A 25,137-nucleotide genomic window follows, 5' to 3' on the forward strand; every position below is an offset into this window, starting at 1 on the left:
AACATTGTGCGCGCACAGCCCTTCACCACCTGGTTCCTAAAATAAACACCTGTTTTATTACATAATCATGCTTCCGTGTTGCACCATTCATTAAGATCCTATGTTTCTGTCATTCAAATAACAAGACTTGTGGTTTAATACTCTTAATTATAACAGCCAACTTATTGAAAAATGTCGGGTTTAAATCTGGCTCGGGCCCATAATTACAGTTAATTGGACGGGCCAGGCCGGTCCCGGACATAACGTGCACGGGCTCGGGCCGGGCCGGGCTGGATTTTTTAGGCCCGATCTAAGCTCTAGTCCACAGCTGCCTGTACTGGTGGGCAGCATAAAAGCAAGGAGTGCTCGTTCTGCTGCTACATCTGGGTACCAAAAATGTCTCTAGAAGTACACTGCACACTGACTGACAAAAAAAGGTCTCTGACTAATGATTCAAATCTTTGACTTTCAGGGGGCAGCCCTAAATAGTTCCTTCAGAAATGTAGTGTAGAGGAAAAGTTAATGTACCCAAGAATTGTTTTAAGTACAATGTTTAAGTGAACAGAGTAGCAGGGAAAGAGCTACAATAGAATCAAGTATCCAGACACCAGACACAAAAATGAAGAAACACAGTCCTTAACAATGAACTCACAGAGGCAAACAAAGTGAGTTTCTTTCTCTGACTATCACCTCTACTCCAGTGCAATCTCTCTACTTTCTCATTCTGCTGTATCCTGTCACTGTGCCTTATCATTATCCGGCCATTCTTCACTGTAGCTACAGGTGCTGTCCCAAAGGTTCAAAGGTCAGAAATAAAGGGTCATAAAAACGGACTGTGTTGTGTGCTATCATGATTTTTATGAACATGCGCTTCAGGCCATGCCTCGCTTCAGAGCTACCTCAAATACTCCTGGTAAGTCAACTACTGTGATTGTTTATGTTTGCAGTTGAGAGAAGTGTGGCTCTGTCAAACACTTATTCCGTGGCTCACTTTCTTTCTCTACAACATCGGGCACTCAACAAATGGTGGGCACACACTCACTGATATCTCCTTGGCTGTTGTTGTTGTTTTCCTTTTGTCAGAGTGTAATTACAATGATTACACAGACACAAGCATCACTTGAACCAAAATGAACTCCCCTGTGTGTGGGAAGGAATTCTTAATAATGTGGATGAGACCATCATATGCTCTACTTATTAGTTTTCCTTACCTCCGGCTCTCCAACATTCGGCAACTGCGCTAGGAATGGAAGGCACACAGCTCCTCGAGCCATTGGCACAGTTGTTGCACTTTGAGTTATTTAAGTGGAAAACGCTACACTCGTGTAATATCCAGAGTCGACATGAAAATAGAATTTAGAAGGGATGATGTAAAAGTGAGGATTGAGGAACAGTTTGTCCTTTTTAAAGGGATTTACAGCCTAAAGCAGATAATCTTATTTTTATATTCTAATTCTTAAGCTCCAATGAAAATAGTCCGACTGACTCTGCTCCGTAGTGTATCAGAAGTCAGAGAGAAAACTCTTGTATCAATTGGCCTGTTAACACAGTGTTTAACATTACTGGTGAGATCATTTCATGGAAATTAACCCCGTTGGAAAGGAACCAATAAACTGATTTCCCCTGGGAGTTTCCTACTGTTATGTTGTCTTTACCTCCGAGTCATTGCTAATGTTAGAGCATCGATGCTAAACACTGAACAGAGTAAAACACAGGGGAGCCAGGGTGGTACTTAGCCTTAGGATGAGTTATTTACACCACCATCAGTGATATAAGGTGCTTTCCTTCCCCTTTAGGCACGCGCACACACACACGTAGTATATGTTCACATCTCAGGCCTGTACATACATTTCAGTGACCATAAAAAAGCTGAAAGATGAACTGTTGTTCCTGCCTCATGACACTCACACACACATACACTATATATATATACAGCAGCAGCAGCAAAGTGAAAGCAGCTCCCAGGTTGCCAGCAGGTCTGATTAAAGTCTTCCTGGAGGACATAATCCCTGTCAATGAGGGAGCCACTGAAAGGCAGGAGCTGAGTCAGCGTTGTCTCTCCATTCCCCTCAAGATGAAAACTCAGGTGATAAAAGCTAAATGCCTTTCTTCTTAAACCCTCACCCCATCTCACTTCAGCCAAAATTAGCTAATAATAGCCAGGTGTTGCTTGTGTGTGTATGTGTTAGCTAGCGTTGTGGCGGAAATGTTGTCGCCAACATTTGATTGAAATGTGATTGTGCTGCTGACGTTAATTTTTCACTTTGGGCCCCATGTCCACCAAAGCGTTTTTTCCAAGCTGATGCACCAAGCGCTCATCAGGAAACACCCAGCTGAGAGCACTTGAGAGCACTTTGGGAGCGTATTGTTGGTTTTTTTAGCTGAGATGCTTTGGTTGCGTCTGGTTGCTATGATACGAAACATCCGTGGAAGTAAAAATGTCAGCACAACGTAGAATACAGAGTACTTGCTCAGGCCTTTGCTCCGGTTTAAGGGACGGCTGAAGCACGTCGGGAGAGAGGGCGGACCCGCCAATTTATGTGGGACCATGAGAAGAAACAAATATTTTGTTCAGCATTTGACCAAGTAAGATGTGACAGTAGGTCTTTGTGGTATTTGTCCTGCCCTTCCTCCACTGTGATTGAACAAAGGGTGAAGTGACAATGACAAGCGCAGCGTTTTACATTAAGATGAACATTTTTCAACTCTTGGTGCTCAGAAAAAAGAAGGAAAAACGCCAAACGTGCAACGCTCAACACAAAATGGATGCTCTGCGCCTTGTCACGTTGCTGGCATCTTTAATGTTGCGTTAATATGCGGCGCACCCATTGCAAAGGATTTTAAAAACGGACACAGCAATTTATTTATACACTGTATGTTATTTGTAATGTTACATAGTACTGTACAACACATCAGAACGCCATCCATGTCTTGTTTTGCTTTTTTGCTTACTGAGTTTCATTTAAAAGTCATTTAAACCACCTGCCTTTAAAACATACACCTGCAGCTGTTGTATATTGTCCCCACATGCAGAATGTCTGCGGGGAGGAGACACTGCAGCAGCATGCTTTGACATGCAAAACTAATAAATCACCTTTTCATCACAGAGGCACTTAATGTGTCAGAGCGACAGAGTATAATCTATAGCTATGTAGTAAATGGCTCTATTGTTGTTGTCTTTATTGCGTCTTAATATGTGATTTTATTTTAAACTCTCTGCCTACTAATCATATTCCCTCAAGGGAATGTTTTTTTGAACTGGTTTTTAAGTTGAAGTCTAGTTCGTGCATCGTATTTGAGGGAAACTCTGCCTGCCTTCCACATGCCAAATTATACACCACACGAAAGCCCTCCGTAACACGCATGCACACACACACACAAATTACATGTGACACAACCCAGTCTGTGTTGCCAAGGGTAAGTTTTTTTGAGTTAGAGAGCTTGGTATGGGGTCTCACACACATTTCTCCATTGTGCCCTGCTGCTTTAAGGGTTGTTTTTTATGGGGTGGAAAACAAAACAACACACCAAAACATAATGTATTTTATGGCTCTGCTACATTCTTTCCAAAAATCTTTCTTAGCTTGAGGGGTGTGTTAAAGCAAATAACAATGTGTGAGCAAGTACTACGTCTAAAATATGAGTTACAACAGTCCCAAAAGCATCACAGCTAACACTTTTTTTAAACTCCACTCATTGTGAGCAGACACACCTATTGGTCAATTAAGGGGTGTGTAGCATATGTCATTTTCACAATTTTATCCTCGCTGTGCAGTTTGCCAGTTGCATTTTGACATTCACACACTGACACGTGAGTTTTGTTAATACTGCTGTCACTCTCAGATAAAAAATGGAGAGGGAAAAAGAAGGGTGGCTCCTATTCTTTTTCTTTATAAGTTTTTAATTGCAACAAAAAAAGCTTTAAATCTGGCCTGTTTAAGGGCTTCATTGTTTTGTGTTGCAGAGTTTGGCAGGCAGTGGTGCCTACAGTCTGAGGATTAGAGCAGGCAACTGACACAGGATGGGTGTGCTGGTTTCCTCCGCCAGCCGAACAAAAGACACGCATCTACTTCTCTTTTACATGCAGCCAGCTGAAAGAGGAAGTGACAGATGAGGAGGGGGGTGACAGGCAGAAACAGGAAATGACATCAATCCCATCTGCGACTTAGTTAACAACTATGATCAAAAATGGTAAGAAAGAGAGAGAGAGAGGAAAGAGACAGAGAGATCCAAACATGCTTTGAGTGATGTCTGGTCTATTTAATATGTGACATAACAGCTTACTCAAGTTTAATGTTAAACACAACAAACCTTATTAACTTTTTTAATTTAAAAAAATATTCAGGGATAAGGGGAAATCCAATGATGAAAATGAGCTAAAAGAGATGGTTATGGACTCAATTTCTTCTCCATGTCTGCCATTCTTATTTGATAACCGTGAAATTGCTTGTACCCACGGAGGATCATAATTTGTAGAACAGAGAGAAGCTCTTATTGGTTCTGGAAGGTGAACACAGTGTTTTTGATGTACCAAGTAATTTGTCACAAAGAAATACATTTCCTTCAATACCCAAGTCTAATTTTTTGGCATGAATCGATTTCGCAGCACCTACTCTTGGTGCCATTAATATTGCTGAGGTCATTCAGCCGTAGGTGTAACTTGAGAAATAAGAAAAATACACTCAGGCAGCACGCCGGGCTTCAGTGCAAACAACTGCCTGTCCAGGTGGCCTGCAAAAGGGCACGGATGTGATACAACTTACAACTGCTCGTAGGGGCGTAACAGTGCACTGCTTCCGATCGATACAATCATCATAAAATGCTCGAATGTGACTGCAGTGATCCAGTGATATGATATCCAGTATATGAGCAATATTGTGAAGCTGACACAGTGTTAGAGTAACATCTCGTGCCTTTTCAGAAACTCAAACCACACGGGCAAGGCAACAGTATGATTTCATCTCAGTTACCTAATAAATGTCTGCTGTTAACCCCATTTAGGGCTGGGCTCACTGAGATTTAAATAGAAATTATGCAGTATGAATAATAGTGACTTTAAAATCTAAATTCAGAGCAAGGCTTTAAGTTTAGTACAGGTTTTATAGAGAGAACATGATTGGAGAATACAGGCCCAATTATAGACAAAAGCTCAGAGTGAGACATTTTGACTGGATCAGAGATTCAAATGAAGTTTATGGATTGTAATTGTCTGGTTGTCAGACAGCAGAGAGCTGAGGACAGGCTGTTCTACTGCAACAAATTGACCTCTCAATTACAGTCTTCACAGTGCAGCTGTCTCAACATTATCACCCTGAGCCCCCTGGGGGGAAAAACATACCCTCACCCAGTGTGACATCTAAACTATTCCCACCATCTATCACCTTCACATGGGCCCCCACTGCTCAAGTTATGTTAGGCACCTCACTCCATGCTCTTTCCCCACTCAGATGAACACCAACAGAAGCCAGAGGCAGATGAAAGCCAGCGGAGTGTGACAGATCAAGTGAGGTCCTGACTAAAACTAAATCTGATACTGGAAAACTTTACAGAAGTGAAGAAGGGCACGCTGGGGGGAGAGATTACAAGCAGTTCCACCGCTTCCTGGACCTCTGGGAGAGCGACCTCCCCCTCCCTCGGCTGTCTGCTTCCTGACAGCTTCACTACATCACCATTTCACAACTCTGCAGCGGCACACTGTCACTCGCTACAAAACACAGGAGACCTGTTGACAACATTTTTCAAGATAAAATCTCTGATGGAGCTCGCCGGAAAGAGTCTGCCTTTATTTCCCTTTCTGCGCTCTTTTTGCTCGTCCTTCCAAGTCCTCCACCTAAAAACACATCTGAACAATACTACAGGAGAGATGAAAGGACTGAGAGGATCAAACCGTGGCTGCACTGCGAACAAGCTCAGCAGTGATATTTGTGGTTAAGCGAAGCCTCCCTGCTGATCATGCAGACATGTTCAATCTTCCACTTGGTTAAATACAAACTGTGGCCCACCCTCTGCTTCCATCCTTACTTATTATCTCATAACCGTTTCTGCTAGGATTTTGTTTCCTATTAAAGTCATCCTCTCTTTCTCCTCTTTTTATCCTCACCTCGCCCTACACCCAAGTGCTGCCCACCTCTCCTCCAAGATTTCTGGTATAAAATGTACCAAAGAGTCACAACTTCAGCTATATTCTTTCTGTGGGTAACATCTTGACATTGGGCTGTGTCAGTGTACTTTAGCTGGTTTCAACATCCATACAAGCCCAAAGCTGAGAGTGCAGGCCGGCCCCCGAGGGAAGCCCAGGAGTACCAGACCTTCCAGTACAGAAAAATGACAGGATAACCCGCTGTGGATGGAGGGGAAGTGGAGTGAGCTCATTTCCTATAATGGCAAGAAGAAGGAAATGGATTGTGGGAGGGGAGAGAGGGGATAATGGTTTGCTGTATGTGCGTTTAATGACATGGTCAGACAAAGAAAGCCCCCACCCCCCCAGTCCCCGCTCCCCAAGGACACTTGGAAATGTAAGCAAAATAAAAAGGGGAACTTTGACATTTCTGGTGATGCTATGGGGGGGTCGTGAACTTGAGTAGTGAATTGTGTTTTTTCGGGAACCAAGGAAAATAAGCAGCACTACAGGGAGCACTGTATGGACTTTACAGAATGTCAATCAAGTCTGGGTTAAAACTGGAAAAGAAAGGTTTTTGTGGTCCTGGGGCAAAATATGGAAGAAAGACAGAATTGTCACTGATGTGCATGAGCAGGTCAGTTAATCCAAAATACAAAAAAAGGACATTTTCTCTTTGGCTGCCAGTGGTATCTAGCAATGCGGATAAATTTGGAATTATTCACCCAAGTTTCAGACCTCCACTACTAACAGTTCTGCAAGGAAGTTGGGCAACTGGACGGATATATCGCCTACCTGCAACTGGTAGAGTAAATCGCCAGTTGTTTTTGGGTGGGCAATTTTTGTCATTTTATTATGCTAATTCAATGGTGTTCCTCTAAAGAACAAGTGAGAGCCGCTGCTCAGCGTGCAGCAGAGAGAGATGGCGGGGAGTCAGGGCTCGCCGTTAACATTTGCCCGGGACAAGTGAACTTTGTGTTTAGGCAAATGGAACGTCTCATGTATGACAATTAAGCAATATCACATGAGAGGGAGTGATGTTATACTCGTATATCATCATGGCTGTGATTCGGTCATAGGCACGAGGCCGCAGGCAACAGTTCAACAGTTAAATAAGCAAGGCTGATTAAGAAATGTTGAAAAATGAGGACAAAATAGATAATTTAAGCATTTTATTTGTCTTCCGCCAACAAAAATAGTTCCCTCAGGACTCCGCTGTCACCGTTGCTATGTAACGCAGACATGGTGCGCCAGGCACTTACTCTTTATACACATTTATCTGCACATTACCATTAATTGTGCAGCCGGTGAAATAAGTCTGTGGTGACTGCATGGTGGACTGTCGCTTCACAGGCACAGCCGACTCTGCCTTCTGATCTGACAGTATGTTGCTTTTCTCAAAGTCATTGAGCTCCGCTGATGAAACACTGACAAACCTGGATGTGTGCTCAGATGGATTCAGCTTCTCCTCTCCCTCATCTTCCTCTGATGACCATTCATAGTTCAATTCAAAACTTATTTTAGGAAATAAATCCATATTTTTGGCTGTTTGACAGTGGATGAATTAATTAGCCTATAACGCAACTGCTGGCCTAACCGACACTAACCGTCAGTTTTGATTTGATTGTTGATTGCAATCAGCTGTGAGGCGGAGTGATACATACACAGTGAAATAACCGTGCTCACGACCAATCAGATTGCAGGGCCGGAACTAACTGTTGTATAATCAGGCATGACGGTCAAGTGAAAAATAAATGTTATGTCTAATGTAACGTTATCTGAAAATAAACTGCACACTGTATTGCTGAGGTGGAGCTTTTCTAGCTGCATGTGCAAGTCTCTCCAACCACCATGCATTGAACAAGACTGATGAGAAAGAGCTGACATACTGAACACTACAAAAGCTAACTGTGATGAGGTCATATACAACACAACGTTATAAAAATTAAGTATCTCTGGAATGCAGCATACAAGAGACTTTTTGTTTTCTGCCCAGAAGATAACTGTCGCTCTACTCCGATGCAATCGCTTTCAGAAGATTTGTAACCCAGCCTTGAACTGTGATGTCTTAAAATGACTCCATCATGATAAATCTGACACTGAATGCCTTTTGTGATTATTTGGGGTGAGTCTGTCAACTAATCAGAGGCTGTGTTTCTGATTTGAAGACCACTCAGAGGCAGTGTTTCTGACTGTGTAGGAGCTCACGGAGGGTGGGGTTTTAGCAGGGTGCTGCAAACACACACATGTGCGAATATACTGGCAGTCACCAGATGCGAGGCTGAAAGTGGCCGGTTGGAACATTTTTACATATCAGCCAACTGTATTCTGCAGCCCGACCAATACACAGCAGATGAACGCATACTTTGTTTGTGGTGCTAACATCGCTGAAAGATAACATTTACAATGCTCGTCAAAAGCATGTCTAACAACAAACAACATCCCAGTTTCTTGGGATAATCTTCAGTTCTCACCTCCTCGCCACCTTTGTCAACAGTCAACAGTTTGCAGCATTTTTAAAAAAAAAAAACTTGCAGTAAATGGTAGTAAATATCTTGCATAAAAAGGGTTGTGTACCAGTTGTCCAAAATAACCAGAATTACATATATTCTAGAAAAATAAATTAAACGAATCAGGTTCAGCACTTTGAGCAGCAAAAAGGAAATGCCATTCAGTGTGCTGGGCTGGCTCTAGAAGTCTCAGTGGAAAAGATCTGAAAAACTCAGCAGCTTAAGCCAAATTATATCTGCATGGCTGGCCACCCTTATGATTAACTGAGTACTTTTTCTGTAAATTTGGCTGAACTGACCATTTAAAAAAAAAGACATCAAGAAAACTCATTTGAACATTCTGCATCTGCGCCTTTTTCCCTTCTGTCTCTTCACTAAGAGAGCTTTGCATTTTGCAACAGTTCCTGTGTCTGTGCACGCCTGTCTGCAGGTCTACATGCTGCAGTATCTACTTCCTCCTCCTACACACATTAAGGGTGCGCACAGAGAATAAGACTTGTGATCTGCCCCTGTGTCAAGCATCTTCACACCCTGTGGGGACCAGAACCAAGGTGAATCCTGAGGGCTGCACTCAAGACAGTTACTACTCCCACATCTCGAGAGACACGCACGAAAAAGGCCACATATTGCCTTTCCTCATTAAAATATTCAAACAGCAGGAATAATGTAAAGCAAAGACATAGGAGCTGTGTGTACGCTATCAGTATTTCCAGAGCAGAAAGGATAGTGGAGCTTTGTCCCTGTGGACTCACACTGAGACACACAGTCTGCAGGAGCAGGCTTTATCTTAGGAGCTCTCCCTGTAATTGCAGGATATTCTGCCCCTTCACATACACACACACAGATCTGCTATCCAGTGCGTCATACGGCTAATTGGGCAGCACTGTGGTGCAGACTGTTGAGTAAACACGGTCAAGTCACCCAAAAGACATAGGGCAGCAGCTCATTTGATAAATCTCACAGAATTGGCACATTTTTGCCAATAGTGCTCCTTGTAAATATCAGTTACAATGCAGCCGCTAAGTAGCTGATGTTCAGATGAGATTTCTTGGGGGACTGTGAAAGTGTGCTTTGCTGCCAGAGCGGGCACTGAGACGTAGAGCTGTTTGTGGAACAGGTCAGTCTGACTCGGTTTCTCCAGAGAAACCCAGGTCTCTATAATCAGCCAACTGTAATTACACCTGACACCCACTAAAACTCAGACACTGACTTTAATAAGAGGGAGGAACTCAGTGTCTATGCAGCACTGACCGCATGGGCTGGCCAGCAGTAGAACATGTCACCTTGTGTAGTCATCAAACATGACTATCTACGGTAAACAGGTGACTGTGCTGGAGAGACTTTGGACTTCAATGTGCTGCTTGGCGTTTTTGGACAAATACTGCATTTAAACAATTTGACTCGTGATGTTTTACTTCTTCAGTGTGCTTCTGATCATCGCGCCCCTTTAACCTAAAGAGAGATGAAAGAAAATTGAAAAGAAATTGGGCCTGACAGGAGCAGCTTTCCAGAGTTTTGCAGACCAGTCAAACACCTCTAATCACCAACTGGCAAAGAGATAATAACGGGATCAGACCAGAGAGACCTGGGCTCTCTGCGTCTCTAACCATGCTGCCACAGTAGCTATAGCTCAGGTTTCCCAGCTCAGCTCTGTTCGGATTGATGGCTTTCACAAATGGTAGCAGTGGCTGGGCTAGTCGATAGAGGCCCTCTCCTTCTAATCAATACTGTGTCTGCAGTGCTAAGCTCGGAGAAAGTTACCTAATGAAAGCGTTAAAGAGAAACGAAGGTAACTGTTTGCTCTCCTGAAACCCACAGGAGCAAACTGCCTTTGAAGATGTGTGACACTGCTTATAGGCTAATAAAATTAAGGCAGCTAAAATGTCACCCTGAGGTGTTGACTGTGGCCTTTCATTGCAACAAGGAAATAAAATACACACAACACAAACATAAATTATAAAAATAAATTCTCAAAGGGACAAACTGTACTCAGTTAAAAGAGTGATATGTGTGTGTGTGTGTTCATATTTAAAGCTCACTCTGTGCCAAATAGATTTCCATCTTCTTTAATGTACCTCCGTCAAATGTCTCGGATTATGTTTGAAAGACGGCGTTATGAATTACATTAGTGTCTGAGCCTTTAAAGGACCATTATGGAAAAAGATAACCTCCAATTATTTATTTATTTATTAGTTTATCTGATGACCACTGTGGTGAAAGATCAGGTCATGTGACAGTAACTGCAAGACAAGATAAACACTTCCAGGAAAATGAATATATGGTTGTCGTACTAATCAGTTTCAGACAAAATATATTACAAAAATAAGGAAAAAAAGGTTGCAACTCCCAAATCTAAGTACTTTTAATGCTGCACTGCAATGTCAGATTTGACGGACGTTAGACAGAACATTAGAGAAGTTGATAAACAGCACTCCAGGTAACAGGAAATATGTGAATTTTTGAATATGGAGTGAACTGTCTCTCTAACACAGCTAATATTTTCTATAAAATAAGAATAGAAATATGTGCATTATTCTCATAAGGCTCATGCAAAATGATAAAGGGGAGAGTAGTGTGTATATGGGTTTAAGAGGCAACAGATAGCATATTTTCCTAAATATAGCATTATGAAAATAATGTGGGTTGAACAGGGTAGTGGCCACAGTAAAATCAGACTATCAGCGTTTACATAGGTTACTTAGTAGCTGTGCAATAAGCTTCTGCCACCGGTGCCAAAATTTTGCGGAAAAAATCTGCTTTACGGCAGGAAACGCATCATGTATTGTGAAATTGGTTGGCCAGCCAATCAGGGACTGGAGCAAGTCCTTATGAGGAGTTGGGCTTGAGATAGTGAGTCACGAGCACAATGACAGACGGACAAAGTTTGGAGACAAGTGAAAAACGGCCTAGCAAAAGAAAATGAGCTCCTCTGTCTGAGGGGGCAAAGAAGAGCTAAAAGTGATAAAAGAAGAGGAAAAACAAGAGTAAACCTCAGTCAGGCGTTCAAGAGATGGAGGGAGCTCCGTGAACCAAAGAGACTTCAAAACCGATGTCCAGCTAGCTTTCTTTCTAATGGATCAGTAAGTAACACGGCTAAATGTTAGCTAGATGAGAGAGGACTGTACTGTACTGGATGCTAGTTAACTCCTAGCTGGCCAGCATCGCAAATCGCCGAAACCAGGGACCGGGTAGCAATTGTTGGTCGGCTGACATCCTCGTTGCCATTCTACGGCAGCCCTCGGACAGTGATACACCCCCCCCTTCCTTCTGTTCTGTTCTCATGGAGGCAGCTATCGACGGACATCGCCCAGCCAAGTTACGCCCAGCTAAGTGAACACTGAATTTTGTTTCCCATTCAGTTTGAGCTCCAACCGACCGCCTTGTTTCCATACGGTACCGTTTATTCTAGAACTGGGACTGTTTACATGTGCATATTGGTATAATTTACTGTGAGTTGTTTGTACTGGTACTGTGCATTCTGGTATAATTATTTGCATTACTATTTGTTTTTTCTTCAGATAAATCTGATAATTGTTCCTCTGTCTCTTTACTCATTTATTTATTTATTTTAGAGTGTCCACACCCCTTCTCATTCTACATATAAGGTATACCGGTGGCTTTACAGCCTACATTTTATTGATTATCTCTGATCCCCACAGTCAATTTAGTCGTTGTGACAGTGCGACACAACACCACTGACGCTAGGTGGCACCAAGCTAAAAAAAAAAATCCTATCTGTTGCCTCTTTAAATGATCCACAACAAAATATAAACTCAGGAAAACGCGAGACAGTTCCTACTATTACACACACCTAATGCTGCTGGTATGAACAGCACATATCTTCATCTCCCAGATACAGATTTACAGCACCTTTAGATCTTTTTGAAATCTGTATAACACACTCATAGTTTACCATAATATCCACTATCTAGGTAGGCTCTATCTATCCTGATTTTTTTCGTCGGAGCTCACATCATCCAATAACTGCGTCAGCGTTCACTGGGAGTCCATCTCCCTACTTCCTGACCAAGGCTTTAGCAAAGTATGCAGATTAATGAGGGAGCATCCTCACGCACACTGCAGAGACCACATTAAAAAGAGGAAGAGAGTATGACTGGTTTCATATCATGTGTTCTTTCTGTCGTCTGTGGTTTAAAAAAAACTAAATCAATGTCGGTTCATAAAAATGACCTCTGTCTTAATGTAAAAACAGTCATGGTGACCATGTTAGAGTTATACAAGCTTGTGTTTACATCCACACACAGATGTTATATTCTTAGCCTGAAAACATCAACAGCACATTCCCCGCTTCATGGCATGAGCAATGCTGCCTTCATTTTAGGTTAACCATTTGATGCTTTGATCACAAATTAAACCAGCTGCAGGCTAAACAGTATGTCAGCCTTACATTGTTACATGTGGCAGCAGCCTTACTGCAGTGACCACGGGGGGATATGTAATGGAATCCAAGCCAATTCAACACTGAAGCGACGACCAAGTCATAAAAGGAGCCTATAATGTGTACTGCAGTGCCGTCTTGTATATCATGTCATAAAAGAACAACACGTCCACTATCCTCAATGGACACGAATGACAGTGCTGCCATATCACTTGTTATTAAGACTTAAAATAGACCAAGTTGTTTTTCCGCTAAGAACGCGATCAGCATCTTTTCACCGCAGCCCGATAAAACTGTCTTTATTTTCCATCATTTATCGCCTCGATCCTGTCACGCTGACAGCTGTGGGGGGAGAGGGGAGTATTCCACTACAGACATGTGAGGCACGCTTCTTTAATGAGCGCACACATCGAAGACGGTTTTAGTACCGTGTCTATATATTTGTGTTATAGGCAAATGTGGCTTTCTGCTGTGCCCAGAGGCAGCATGCATGCATTCACCACGCCAGAGTATTTACATAACAGCACTGCCTATCAAGCCTCTAAGCCAATGTGTTTATGTACAATACAATTAACATAGAAGACTGTGTGTGTGTGTGTGTGTGTGTGTGTGCTGAATCATGCAGAGATATTTCCTACTACTAGGCTGCTGTTCTCACAGTTTAAGCAGAGCATGCTGCCAAAAAGGAACTTTTCATTTGTGCTGAGCTGAAAGAAAGAAAAAAAGGTTAGTAAGCCAAAGAATAGAGAAAATCAACTGAAGTGAGCAGAGAAATTCTTGCTGTGGACAGGGAGGAGATTAAATGCCAATCAAAGACCAGAATCAGCGGGGATGCCTGTGAATGAGTGCTTCCTGTTAATGAAAGCTTAAGCCTCAACGGTATGAAGTCCTTGCTGCTACATTAACTAATGGCTTTCTCTGGGGGACAACTAACAAGACAAAACAACCTGACACAGCCTTCTTTTTGGTGAGGCATAATTAGAGAAAAGTAGTCATGAAGGGAATACCTAATTGAATTTATTTGTTTACATCAGGTAAAATATAAAAGTGCAAACATTTTGTTTAAGCTTTTTGTGGTTAGACTTCCTCTGCTTGTTGAGGGAAGGCGTTGATTCAGAGCTGATTCAAAAAGAGATCCATCATTTGAGTAGAAACAAGGCATCCTTCATCCTGAACCCCCTCACCTCATCTCAAGGGTCTCTTGAGTTTGCTTTAGGAGGGACATTGGATCACAATTTACAAGCTGGGCTTCACAGACCACTTACTGGTGTGGCCATATAGGAAGCAGGGAGACTTTTCTCAGCTGTTCCAAGAGATACCATGGCATCAGATGGGAGTGCTGAAAAAGCATACCTGGAGGCGTGATGTAGCACCTCTGGAAGGATGTCACACCTCCATCACACATACTGCTCTCAATAGATGGATCATGCTACAACTACAAACTGCAACAAAGCATCTTTTATATAATAGATTACATCTTCCAAGAAAGAATAATGCAATTAGACTGAAACACTGTCTTTAACTTAAAAAGAAAAACATGTAGACATTGTAGGGGAGAACGAAATCAACCGTACGGATCAAATTTTGTTAATTTATGCACAACTGCATTTACCCTTCAGAAAATTTAACTTGAACTTTTCCAAGACCAGAATTTCTCCACAAGAAATTGCAGGTTTGTGTATAAACAGCCTTTGCATGCCGTGACACTTTTTTTTCCCCTCAAAATGCACAAGTGAAGGGAAAAGTCTTACTCGCATGACGTGAGTCTTTACGCACAAATTCACAAACCCTCGGTTCAGATTCAGACCTCTCCTATAATTCCTCTCAACCCCTACACACTGCACCGGATGGTAATTACTGATATGAGACCTGCTGTACAGAGCAGAGCATGTAATTAGCCTTCTAACCAGGGGCACAACTTAACAACCAGCCGTCTCTTCAAAGACCCAGGAGAGAAAAACACGGTCCTCCCTATCAATTTAAACTGAATTTTCTGTTTTCTGTCAGGAAAGAGGGTGACAATCAATTCTGTGATTCTGTGATCACCAACCTGTCACTTAATGGGTTAACAAAATAACCCAATTACGTCCGATTTATACAGGCTATAGAAAGGAAAGAGTACACTTGAGAGTCCTGCGGAATAACAATGATAATATTTCAAGTGTAATTCAAGTTTGCCTGAGATTTCTCTGCGCACAGGATCAATATCGATTTGAATCTGAGCATATGTTCAGCGAGGTGTTTTCAATAAAATCAGGTCTATTCTAACAAAATGACTCACTCAAAACTACATTGATTCTCTTGAGGTAATAAGTGGAGTAGCTTCTGAAGTGTAAATCAATGAGCATGAGCTCAAACACATTGCTGATGCAGGAATGTACTGGTTTCAACTTTTAATTCACACCAAGCATTGATTAGGCAGCCAGTCAGACTGGCCCTTTCTTTCCACATGTCTGAGTTACAAAACAAAGGTTTAAAGCTTAGTGGATCCTTGCTCCATGAAAAAAGCAGGTGCTAGAAAACAATATAGGATCGTCTAAAATGGGTGAGCATGTGGGTCAAAGCCATAGCCATGAAGTCAACACTGGGGGGGACCAAATCTGCAGAAAACTCATTTCCTATTTCATTTGTCAAACTCACGTACATCTATACAGTTTACTATATAAATATGCCATAGGTAAAAGCAACTGCTGTCTCAAATAACACATGCAATGCAACATAATTGACTGACACTTTACTTAGACTTCACAAATAATGTAATAAAGACATTAACTGTCTGTAAGCACCAATTTTTGTTGCTGGGTGGATGTGTGTCCAATTAATGTGTGCTAGCTGTAGCTACTGACAGGAATTTAGCATAACAGCCTATCAGTTGACACTGAAATTGCCTTTTAAATCAGTACACCATGCATTTTGAGCATATTTGAATATTGAAGGGAATGTGTGTATCCCGATATACACTATAGTTACAGCCTTGACGTGGGAAATAAAAACCAACAGGCACGCCACCAGCACGGCTTCAGTATTAAAAGACTTTGCAGACAATAGCAATGTATCCATTAGCTGTATGCAGCATTCATAAAGCCAGTCAAAGGAAGCAGTCAGATACTTAAGAGCCTGGGGAAGTGTCATTCTGTCTTCAATGCACTGCAGTATTTTCAGCCAGTTGTTGTGTATATGTATGCCTCTGTTCACCCTCTATCCAAACAGCAGCCCACTCATGATCACCCAGACCCTGCCATGTCTGACCCCTCAGTTCAGTCCTGATGGGAGGAAACCACCACAAATATGCAAGACTGCCTATTTTGACTGCCCTGTCAAAAGAAACCAGACACTGCTCTGATCTCTCACTCAGCACCCATGGGTTTTGTATTTAACAGATCCTCTGGTGGACTGGGACATGTGCTCCAGAGTGCTGTTTCAACCCCAAACCCTTATAAGCAGAGGCTGAAATGAAGGCAAAGTGCAGCAGGAAATGCTGCTTTTTAACATCTTAACTTGGGACAGTGGCAGGTCAAGTTTACAGGGCTGCACTCACACTAACTACATATCTGGTGGCACAACTGCTGCCACGTTTGTCTCCTCAGGAGGTGGGTGAAACCAAGTGTTCTGGTGTGGAGAAAAAACACTTCAATAGTGTGGATGTGAATGAAGGCCACAGTTTTAAGAGACATGTGTTACTATTAATAGCATTAGCTAAATGGACTTCTTCTCTGTTGTGCTCCTGTGTCATATTTGCACAATTGGCCAAGGGTTTCGTGCTGTTGCACAATTCGTCTGTAATGTGGCACTTTTGCAAGTCAGTCTTAAGCGGTGTGACAGTCTACTCACCCAGCAGCAGCAGTTTCACTTCTCTCGCCGCCTTCTCTCCATCTTCTCTCAGATTTTTATCAATCATTTTAGACCTCTCGGCCGCGGCTTTATCTTCCTGACTAACTGTACAACCCATGGTTCCTAGTGCGCGCTTCAGGACTGCTGCTTAGTGGGAAAATATCACCTGGGAAAAAATAATATCAACGACGGAGTCCGGCAGACCCGTATTTAAAAAACAAGGGTTCAAAAGTTGAGTAAGGCGACTTCCCTTTTTGATGAGTGGCGACAAACGTGACGGAGTCCGTTCATCCGCGAGACGGAGCGACAGTCATAGATTTCCTCGTGGGTTTGTGAACTTGGATTTCTAACGTTTAAAATTCCCAAACAGACGTTGGTTGCTCAGTCAGTTGGACAGCATCGGTGGTGTCTTTACGAGAAGTGGAGAAGTTGTCCAGCGGCCGAAAACAAAGCGTGAGTAACTTTTTGTGGACGTGACTTTTAGCTAATTCGGTAGCTCCTACGGTAAAGCATCAGAACAGGTTAAAACACACGAAAACGGTCCACGAAGTTCAGCTCACACAAAAAAAGTATTCCAGCTGTTGAAAAACCGAGCATACGGATTCCTACTGCCAGTGAAGCTACCGCACACACTTTTCAGATGCTATTTATCTTTGCTGCTTTATCTCTCTTTTTGTTTTAATCCTTTTTGCCGTTACGCATTCTTTCCCCGTGTTGAGATTTATCACGTTTGAAGCCACACCCGTAGCAGCCGTGAAGTCCCCCTCCGCCCGACAAACAGCGAGACAGCGCCGTCACCTCCCAACTCAACAGCAGCAGGGCCAACCTTCACCAGGAGAAAAAACGCCCACTCCCGGTGCTTCATGGGAAATGTAGTCAAAGATGGGATGCTGTTTCTTTCAGGAACTGCCTGGGATTTCATATGAATTACTGCCCCCAGTGGCAAAATCCAGGGTTTATATGATTCCCCAGCTGAGATGAGAATAGTCAAATCACAGTCTATACTGTTCACTGGCTCTTCCATACCTGTATTACTTACTTAAAGTACAATTCATCCATTAATTATCTTGCAAAAGAAAGCAATTCAGATCATTCATGGGACAGGATGTAGGGATCATGCAAATTCATTATTCTTACAGTCAAAACTCTTAAAATGTAAAGATCTTGTGGAAGCACAGACAGTACCAATAATATTTAAAGCAAAAAAACAATTTACTACCAGGAAATATTAAGAAATGATTCACTGAAAGGCAAGAGGGTTATAACTTAAGGGGAAATTTCACTTTCAAGACTGTGCGTTTGACAAGAAAAGGGTTTTTTATTTCTGTGGAGTGAAACTATGGAACCGTGTAAATGTGGAGCTCAAGAAATATCCAATCATAAACCAGTTTAAAAAGAGGTATGAAGATATTATTTTCAAAAGGTACAAGAATGAAGAAGGTGTTTGTCTATCAACTCTTTATTTATTCATTTATTTATTGCCATATGTGTATGTGTGAGTATGTATATATACATAGTCTGTGTTTATACATAGCTTGTGTAATTGTGCATAGTTTGTGTGTATATACATAATTTGACAAAGCAAAACACATCTGTCATGACTGGATAAGGATATAAAGATGAGATTGTTTTTGAATATATATGAGGTGTATATCAGAATCAGAATCAGAAATACTTCATTGATCCCCGGGGGGAAATTGTTGGCGTTACAGGTGCTCCTTACAAGAGTAGAAAGATATATCGTATAGGGCAATGTTAAGTGAAAATATAAGAAAATCTAACAACATTTACAAAATATAGTAACCTAAACAAGATTATTTACAAAAATATATATCCTATAGTAACCTAAACAAGATTATTTACAAAAATATATATGTAGTAACCTAAATCAAATATACACAGATACAGTGGCATTAAAATAGATAATAAAGAGAATATATACAGTAAAGGTAAAATAAGGTTATTGCACAATTTAAATTACTGCACATGTTGACAGTGGGTATATATGTGTATGAATTTCTATTTTCTAACTATTTTTGTAATTATCTATCATGCTGTAAGACAAATATTATTGGTAATTAATATAATATATTAGAATAGGTCTAGGAGAATAAATCATTGTACAACCTTATAGTGATGGGGAGCTACATAATTGACTATTATTAATATAGGGAGAAAGGGTGGGAATTAATAAATGTGTACTTCCTCCCACTCCTTTTTGGACATGTAAATCATCATTATATGTTGTTTTCAGTTTTCATGCTTCCTTTAGTAACCTGTTTTTTTCTTTATGTTTGTCCACCATGGTATGACTATTTTGTTTATTTGCTATTTACATGCTCGAAATAAACTGCTACTAACTAATTAACTTTATTTTATTGGATTAGTAGGACGTGATAAATATAAGAAATGAAACAATGTCAATGATAATTATGTCCTAATGTCCTAAAATGAGACAACAATAAAGTCCCAATGTCTCCAGACAAATACTTTCCGATTAACAGTGTCTTCGCTTGTTACTGTTGCTAAAATTGGTAATGTTTGTATACCATATCAAACTATAAATGATATTAATCATAAATAAACAAGTTTCAACCATTAAATGTGATCAGGTTTTGTACCTTGTCCACTTTTGTGTCGTGGTTGACTGACTGACTTGGCAGAGATGGCTGCCATCTTGTTTTTTCCATGGATTAGTATATTGTGATCTTACTACCACTGAATGGCAAAAAACAGTGTACATGAATGAGGGCAACAGGCTTAAGTTAAGCAGGATGAAGTATAAGGTCAAGTAAACCCCAAATGTTCACTGGACCTTATACTTCATGATGTATGATTTATGATATATTTGATCTTGAAATAATTTTAAACCGCAAAATCCTTTGTAACTATAACTGTTAGTTATATATGTTTATGTAAAAATGTACAATATTTGCCTCTGACAATATGAAGGCAAACTAAGACTCCAAATAGTCCCAATACAGGCTGGATAATTTACACTTTAAGCAGATGCTCTATAAAAACCCAACATTGTTACACTGCATGGTGGTCATACCTCCATTGACAATGCCTACCACAGCTCTATAGTGTCACCTTGTGGACTGAGTGCTGACCCTCCCTTTTCATAAACTATTTTCTTAGTCTTATTCATTCATTCATTCATCTTCTGGCCGCTTCATCCTCTTGGGGGTCGCGGGGGCAGACAACCACTCACGCTCACATTCACACCTACGGACAATTTAGAGTAATCAGTTAACCTAATCCCCAATCTGCATGTCTTTGGACTGTGGGAGGAAGCTGGAGTGCCCGGAGAGAACCCAGACTGACACGGGGAGAACATGCAAACTCCGCACAGAGGGGCTCCCACACCCGGGATCGAACCGGGAACCCTCTTGCTGTGAGGCGACAGTGCTAACCACCACACCACCGTGCCGCCCCTAGTCTTATTCATGTTAAAACCATTTGCATTTTGCCAAAAAAGCAACACTGTTCATTTAGGTGAAATTATATGCATTTGTGAAATATAATACATATCAAATATATTAAATCAAATATAATCACAGTGTCTTTTTATTGCTGAAAAATATTTGCCTAAAAATTCAGGTTATATACTTCGTAGAGCTAACAAAACCTTAGTGGTTCGTCTAAAGCTGTTATCATTCTGCTTATTCACTCACACGATCTACGCAAGAGATTGAAGTACACTGAATAATGCATTATGAATTCAAGGTCACATCATTTTAGCCTTTTAATCATATTAAATAAACATTTTCAAGTATTTCACACAATGTAGGTGAGGGTCTGAAAAACAGATTAGTATAAAATACAGATAAGTCTTAAATGTCTCCTGTGTCTGATGGCCTTATGTGACAGATGATGAGAGATCAGATTTTAGTTACCGCATTATCTTTATTGCAACATTGTTTACAGTACAGTAACTGCCAGCAACATATTAAAATATATAGAGATACAAGAAAATCGACATGAATTGAAGGACAAAAAGGTTTAAAAGCACTTTGAAAATGATTACATTTATATCTTTTAATCAGACTAAAACTTTAATTTGCTATTTACATTGTACAAACTAGATATGCATATAGAATATAAAGGGTATACATTTATATACATTATTTATAAATGCTGGCCAGTGTCAATATTTAATATGTTACTATTTGATCATACACATTTTCAGTAAATCACACAAAGTGGGAGACTAACAACACTGAGATCTAAATAGAGGTCCTCAGAGATCATCTTGTATCAGCCACTAACACAGTGTATCCCCTCACTTTGCTGCCTCGTGTTTCTATTTTTTCCATGTTGTGAGGTTTTGAAGTGTTTTAAGTGTGTGCACCATTGGAAAACTCACTAAGGTCAAACTAGGAACAGTTGGGGGATATAAATATAACCCTTGCATTGGTTATACAACACCTAACACTACGTTATGCCCCAGTGGCTGATTCATATGATCCCCTCTGCATACAGATACATAAAGACAACCAAATATCTAGATACAATGTCAAAACAAGGGATTAAAAGAGGTTTTCTGTGTAACAAATTGACTGGACAATACTCACTTATCCATACAGCACTCACTGTAGTCTGGTGTCACAGAGTTTATCATTAAAAAATCAAAATGTAGGCAAGTACACCATCTCACTAACAACTCCGAGTTAGTAGGTTATGTCTGCCAAGAAGCAGCGAGGAAGTCAGAAACAACCCAAAGTATACCACTGATGATATGCCACTGACAATAAAAGACATGTAAGCAAAACAACAAACAAAAAAAGATCATTAACAGGTTTTGCATTTCATCACTTAATCAGATTCAACCAATTAAACATTAAACATGACATTTAAAACAAGAGTACATCTATCAATGGCAGGAGTCAAGGGTATAGAGTATAGGCCCAGGTTTAACAACACTGATGCATATATAGTTCAAATACAATGGAGCCATGTTTTCTTTTTTTAAATACGCACACTTAAAAACCTCCAAAAGTACATCCATTTAATTAATTGTTTTATCTACAGAACGGACCAGAGGAGGAAACTAATGATCGCAGGGGCTCACAGGAACGCTAACCTTTACGTTATTTCAAGTAATTGTTGAGAAGACATCCATATTATACCATCGATACATTGCTAATTTGCTCGTAATCTACATTAGATTGATTACTTCACCAACGATTTAGTTACACAGGAGGGACGCGCCCTTAAATCACACCTATCAGATATGTGAATTCATCATCACAAATCATTTGCTTGTGTTTGAACGTATTAATGGCTACAAGAAGTTGTGCTTATCAACGGAAAGTGCTATTGCTAACCACCGACTTTTTGAGATTGTTAAAGAGACAGCGATCCCGTGTCTGTCATTTCTGTTAGGGATCAAGCTTGTGCTGGACGCAGAAATATTTACAGACACCAAACTGGTACTAACCACTTTGTGAAGTGACTAGGCTTGGGCGGTATCTATTTCTTTATACGTTTAAACCTTCCTGACATTTCACCGGGGTATACGGCATATAATGGTATTTGTGTAAAGGAAAAAAAAACAAAAGAAAAAATGTAAAAGCTGAGCTACTGATGATCAAAGTTATTGTTGCATGTATGACTTTGTCTAGCCTACAATGCTGTGTGTTTAATATGCAATTAGCATACAGGTCTTGCTGGTTTAAATACTTATGGCCCATAGAATAATGAATAGACAGAAAAATAAGCACACTGGAGGACCCGATTAAACTTGTTGCTGCAGCTGATATCGACACAATGGTGGGCTGAATGGAGTGAATGATGTGTTGAATCAAATCATATGCCTAATTAACTGTTTTTGCAGTTGGGATAAGTCATCTGAAAATATAGTTAAATGCAGCAAAACTCTAGCCTGGTTCCAGACCATAGACCCCGCCCACTCAACTGAGTAGGCTTGCATTACTGGTCTGGCATATTTCAATGAATTTGCGATTTATCTCGTCCAAACGATGGACGGACCAATGAACGCCGGGGGTCTAGCGATTAGCCAATCAGCGCCACGCTGATGTCAAGCTGTACGCCGGTGGGTAACTGGTGAGGATAGCAACAATGGCGACCGCTACAGATCCTACAGACCACATTAACGATGCTATCGAGGTATTTCGCCACTACTCGCGTTAATGGAGGACCAAATTAAGGAAGCTGCTAAACTGGATTTAACGGCGATGCAGCTGGGCGTGCACGACGACGGAGACATTTTAAACGGGCAATGCTCGCTTGTTTTCGGCACCCCCGAGGCATGGATACTAATGACGTCAGATTCTGGGTGAGTCGTTGATCTCTACTGATTGGTTAGGGAAAAATCAAATTCCCTCCCCCTTGTAAATCGCCTTCAATGGAAGCCATGTCAGACTGAAGGTTCTGGGAGCTTCAGTCTGACACTCAGGCTAGCAAAACTCCCTAACAGGGGCAGAGGCATTTATCTTTTTGTGTAGTCCTGTATTGTTATCCCCACCACTCACAGTCACCATCTTTCTTAGCTAAGCTGCCTGTTCCACCAGCAGATACTGACCTCTGGTGGAGCATGCTGTGCACTACAATACATTGTCTCAATACAGCATTTCCGTATGAGTTTACTACAAAGAGGAGCATTTGTACTTTTGATGGTATTAAAAACCATACCTTTAAGACTTCCCTATACCCTAGTATACTGTAATACTTTAATACCGCCCAAGCCTAGAAGTGACCCTGTTGTTTGTTTTTGTTTTGGTTATCTCTGATTACTTCCAGTAAATCTTCAGAAACAACACATCCAGGTAAAAATCATCCCTGCTCGACCATTAAGAACACTGACACCGAACTGAGGACCATGTCGTCAGTCCCTACTGCATTTTCTGAGGTTTTTCATCAAGTAGAGATTAATAATAAAAAATATACATCTAGATCATATCGGGTAGAAATGTAATGATAAATGTGCTCACAACACTGTACCACATACTCTTTGTGGTTTTGCACCCTGCTCTGTCAGAGGTGGGAATGCTAACACATCCAGACCTTAAAAAAATATGCAGCAGGGCGCATTAGTGGAGTAGGAGAAAAAGGCTGCACTCTTTATTAAAACAGTTAGACATTTTCCGGTGTTCATGCTAAGCTAAGCTAACCAGCTGCTGGCTGTTACTTCGTATTCAGGAGAGACAATTGGCACCAATCCTCTCTGCAAGAACATGGGTAAGTGTATGTCCTGAAAATGTTGAACTATTCCTTATCTTTCTTTCTATGCAATAGCTTTTACTATTACTTTACTCTGTGGCTGCAGAGGAGTGGCAAATATGTAGTTATTTAAATAACTTAGAATATAATAATAGACATAAAAATAATGATAAAATATTTTCTATCATTCAATAGATTTTTGTCATTCAACAGTTAAAAGGATGGTGCCTCAGATTGTGTGTTATTATCTAAGTAACAGTTTGCAGATAAGAGATCATTTCAGGGACAAGGCAGGGACGGCAAGGACAGGGGTATAAAGACAGCAGCTTTCTATATTGTTACTTATCTGTTTTTTTACATCCATCTCACAAGGCACAGCCTCCACATGTCAACATTAATCTTTATGCACCTGACCTATTTTGTAAATTCAGCTATCGACTTTCCAGGAAAGTCTACTGGCCTGGATCTGCAGTCACTGTTTGGCAGGATGTACTGTACAGTGTAATGTCATTAGAGTGAGAGCTTTTGCGGAGAAATCGAGAGCCATCCTGGACTCTAGACTCCGTCTCTGTGACCAATATTCTGTGATGGAAACGATGGGGCATCTTCAACATCAAACATCGTTCAAAGTAAAAACTGTAACATTACAACACAGATCTAAATCAACAATATAAAACCTGAAAAAAGAAAATGGAAGGTGGCACCTAGTGACCACTTGCAGCTTTGCTGGTGCCCGATGTCCAATCAATGATGATAAAGCTGAGGCTCATTACCATAAACAGGAAGCCTATTCCGGCAAAACAGGCGGCCTAGAAGAGTGGAGGAGTGATTGAGTTAAAGCGAATGATCATTGTAGGAACACTTCCTGGATGTATCCTATTAAGACAGCATTATGATATTTACAGTAACTTCCACTGTAAATCATTGAACATGTAAACGGCTTTAACCAGACAAATTTGTCGGTTTTACTTCATCATATGGAGGTAAAAACCCCAACAAATACTGTTTTTTGAGGCTAACACATTTATAAATATTAGAGAATTTCCAAAAATGATAAAATTACATATCAGCGCCCCCTAAAAGCACAACTTAAAGGAATACTCCACCCCCCAAAT

The 25,137-nt window shown here is 40.9% G+C and overlaps 2 protein-coding genes across 3 annotated transcripts in view; both read right to left on the reverse strand.

Moving 5' to 3' along the window:
- LOC126386754 (guanine nucleotide-binding protein G(i) subunit alpha-2-like) overlaps positions 1-17,636 on the reverse strand; it is a 75,427-nt gene extending 57,791 nt beyond the window's left edge. The window contains exon 1 of the mRNA XM_050039315.1: positions 16,838-17,636. Coding sequence (XP_049895272.1) covers positions 16,838-16,955 — 118 coding nt within the window. The 5' untranslated portion in view covers positions 16,956-17,636. The remainder of the gene's footprint in view (positions 1-16,837) is intronic.
- A 3,090-nt stretch (positions 17,637-20,726) lies between these two features.
- The window catches only part of LOC126386753 (sodium-coupled neutral amino acid transporter 3-like), a 55,987-nt gene continuing 51,576 nt past the window's right edge, over positions 20,727-25,137 (reverse strand). For both annotated transcript variants that reach the window (XM_050039314.1, XM_050039313.1), the window contains one exon: positions 20,727-24,831. In XM_050039314.1, the coding sequence (XP_049895271.1) occupies positions 24,727-24,831 (105 nt within the window). In that variant the 3' untranslated portion in view covers positions 20,727-24,726. The remainder of the gene's footprint in view (positions 24,832-25,137) is intronic.

The sequence above is a fragment of the Epinephelus moara genome, chromosome 24, assembly GCF_006386435.1.
Source record: "Epinephelus moara isolate mb chromosome 24, YSFRI_EMoa_1.0, whole genome shotgun sequence".
Taxonomy (NCBI): Eukaryota; Metazoa; Chordata; class Actinopteri; order Perciformes; family Serranidae; genus Epinephelus; species Epinephelus moara.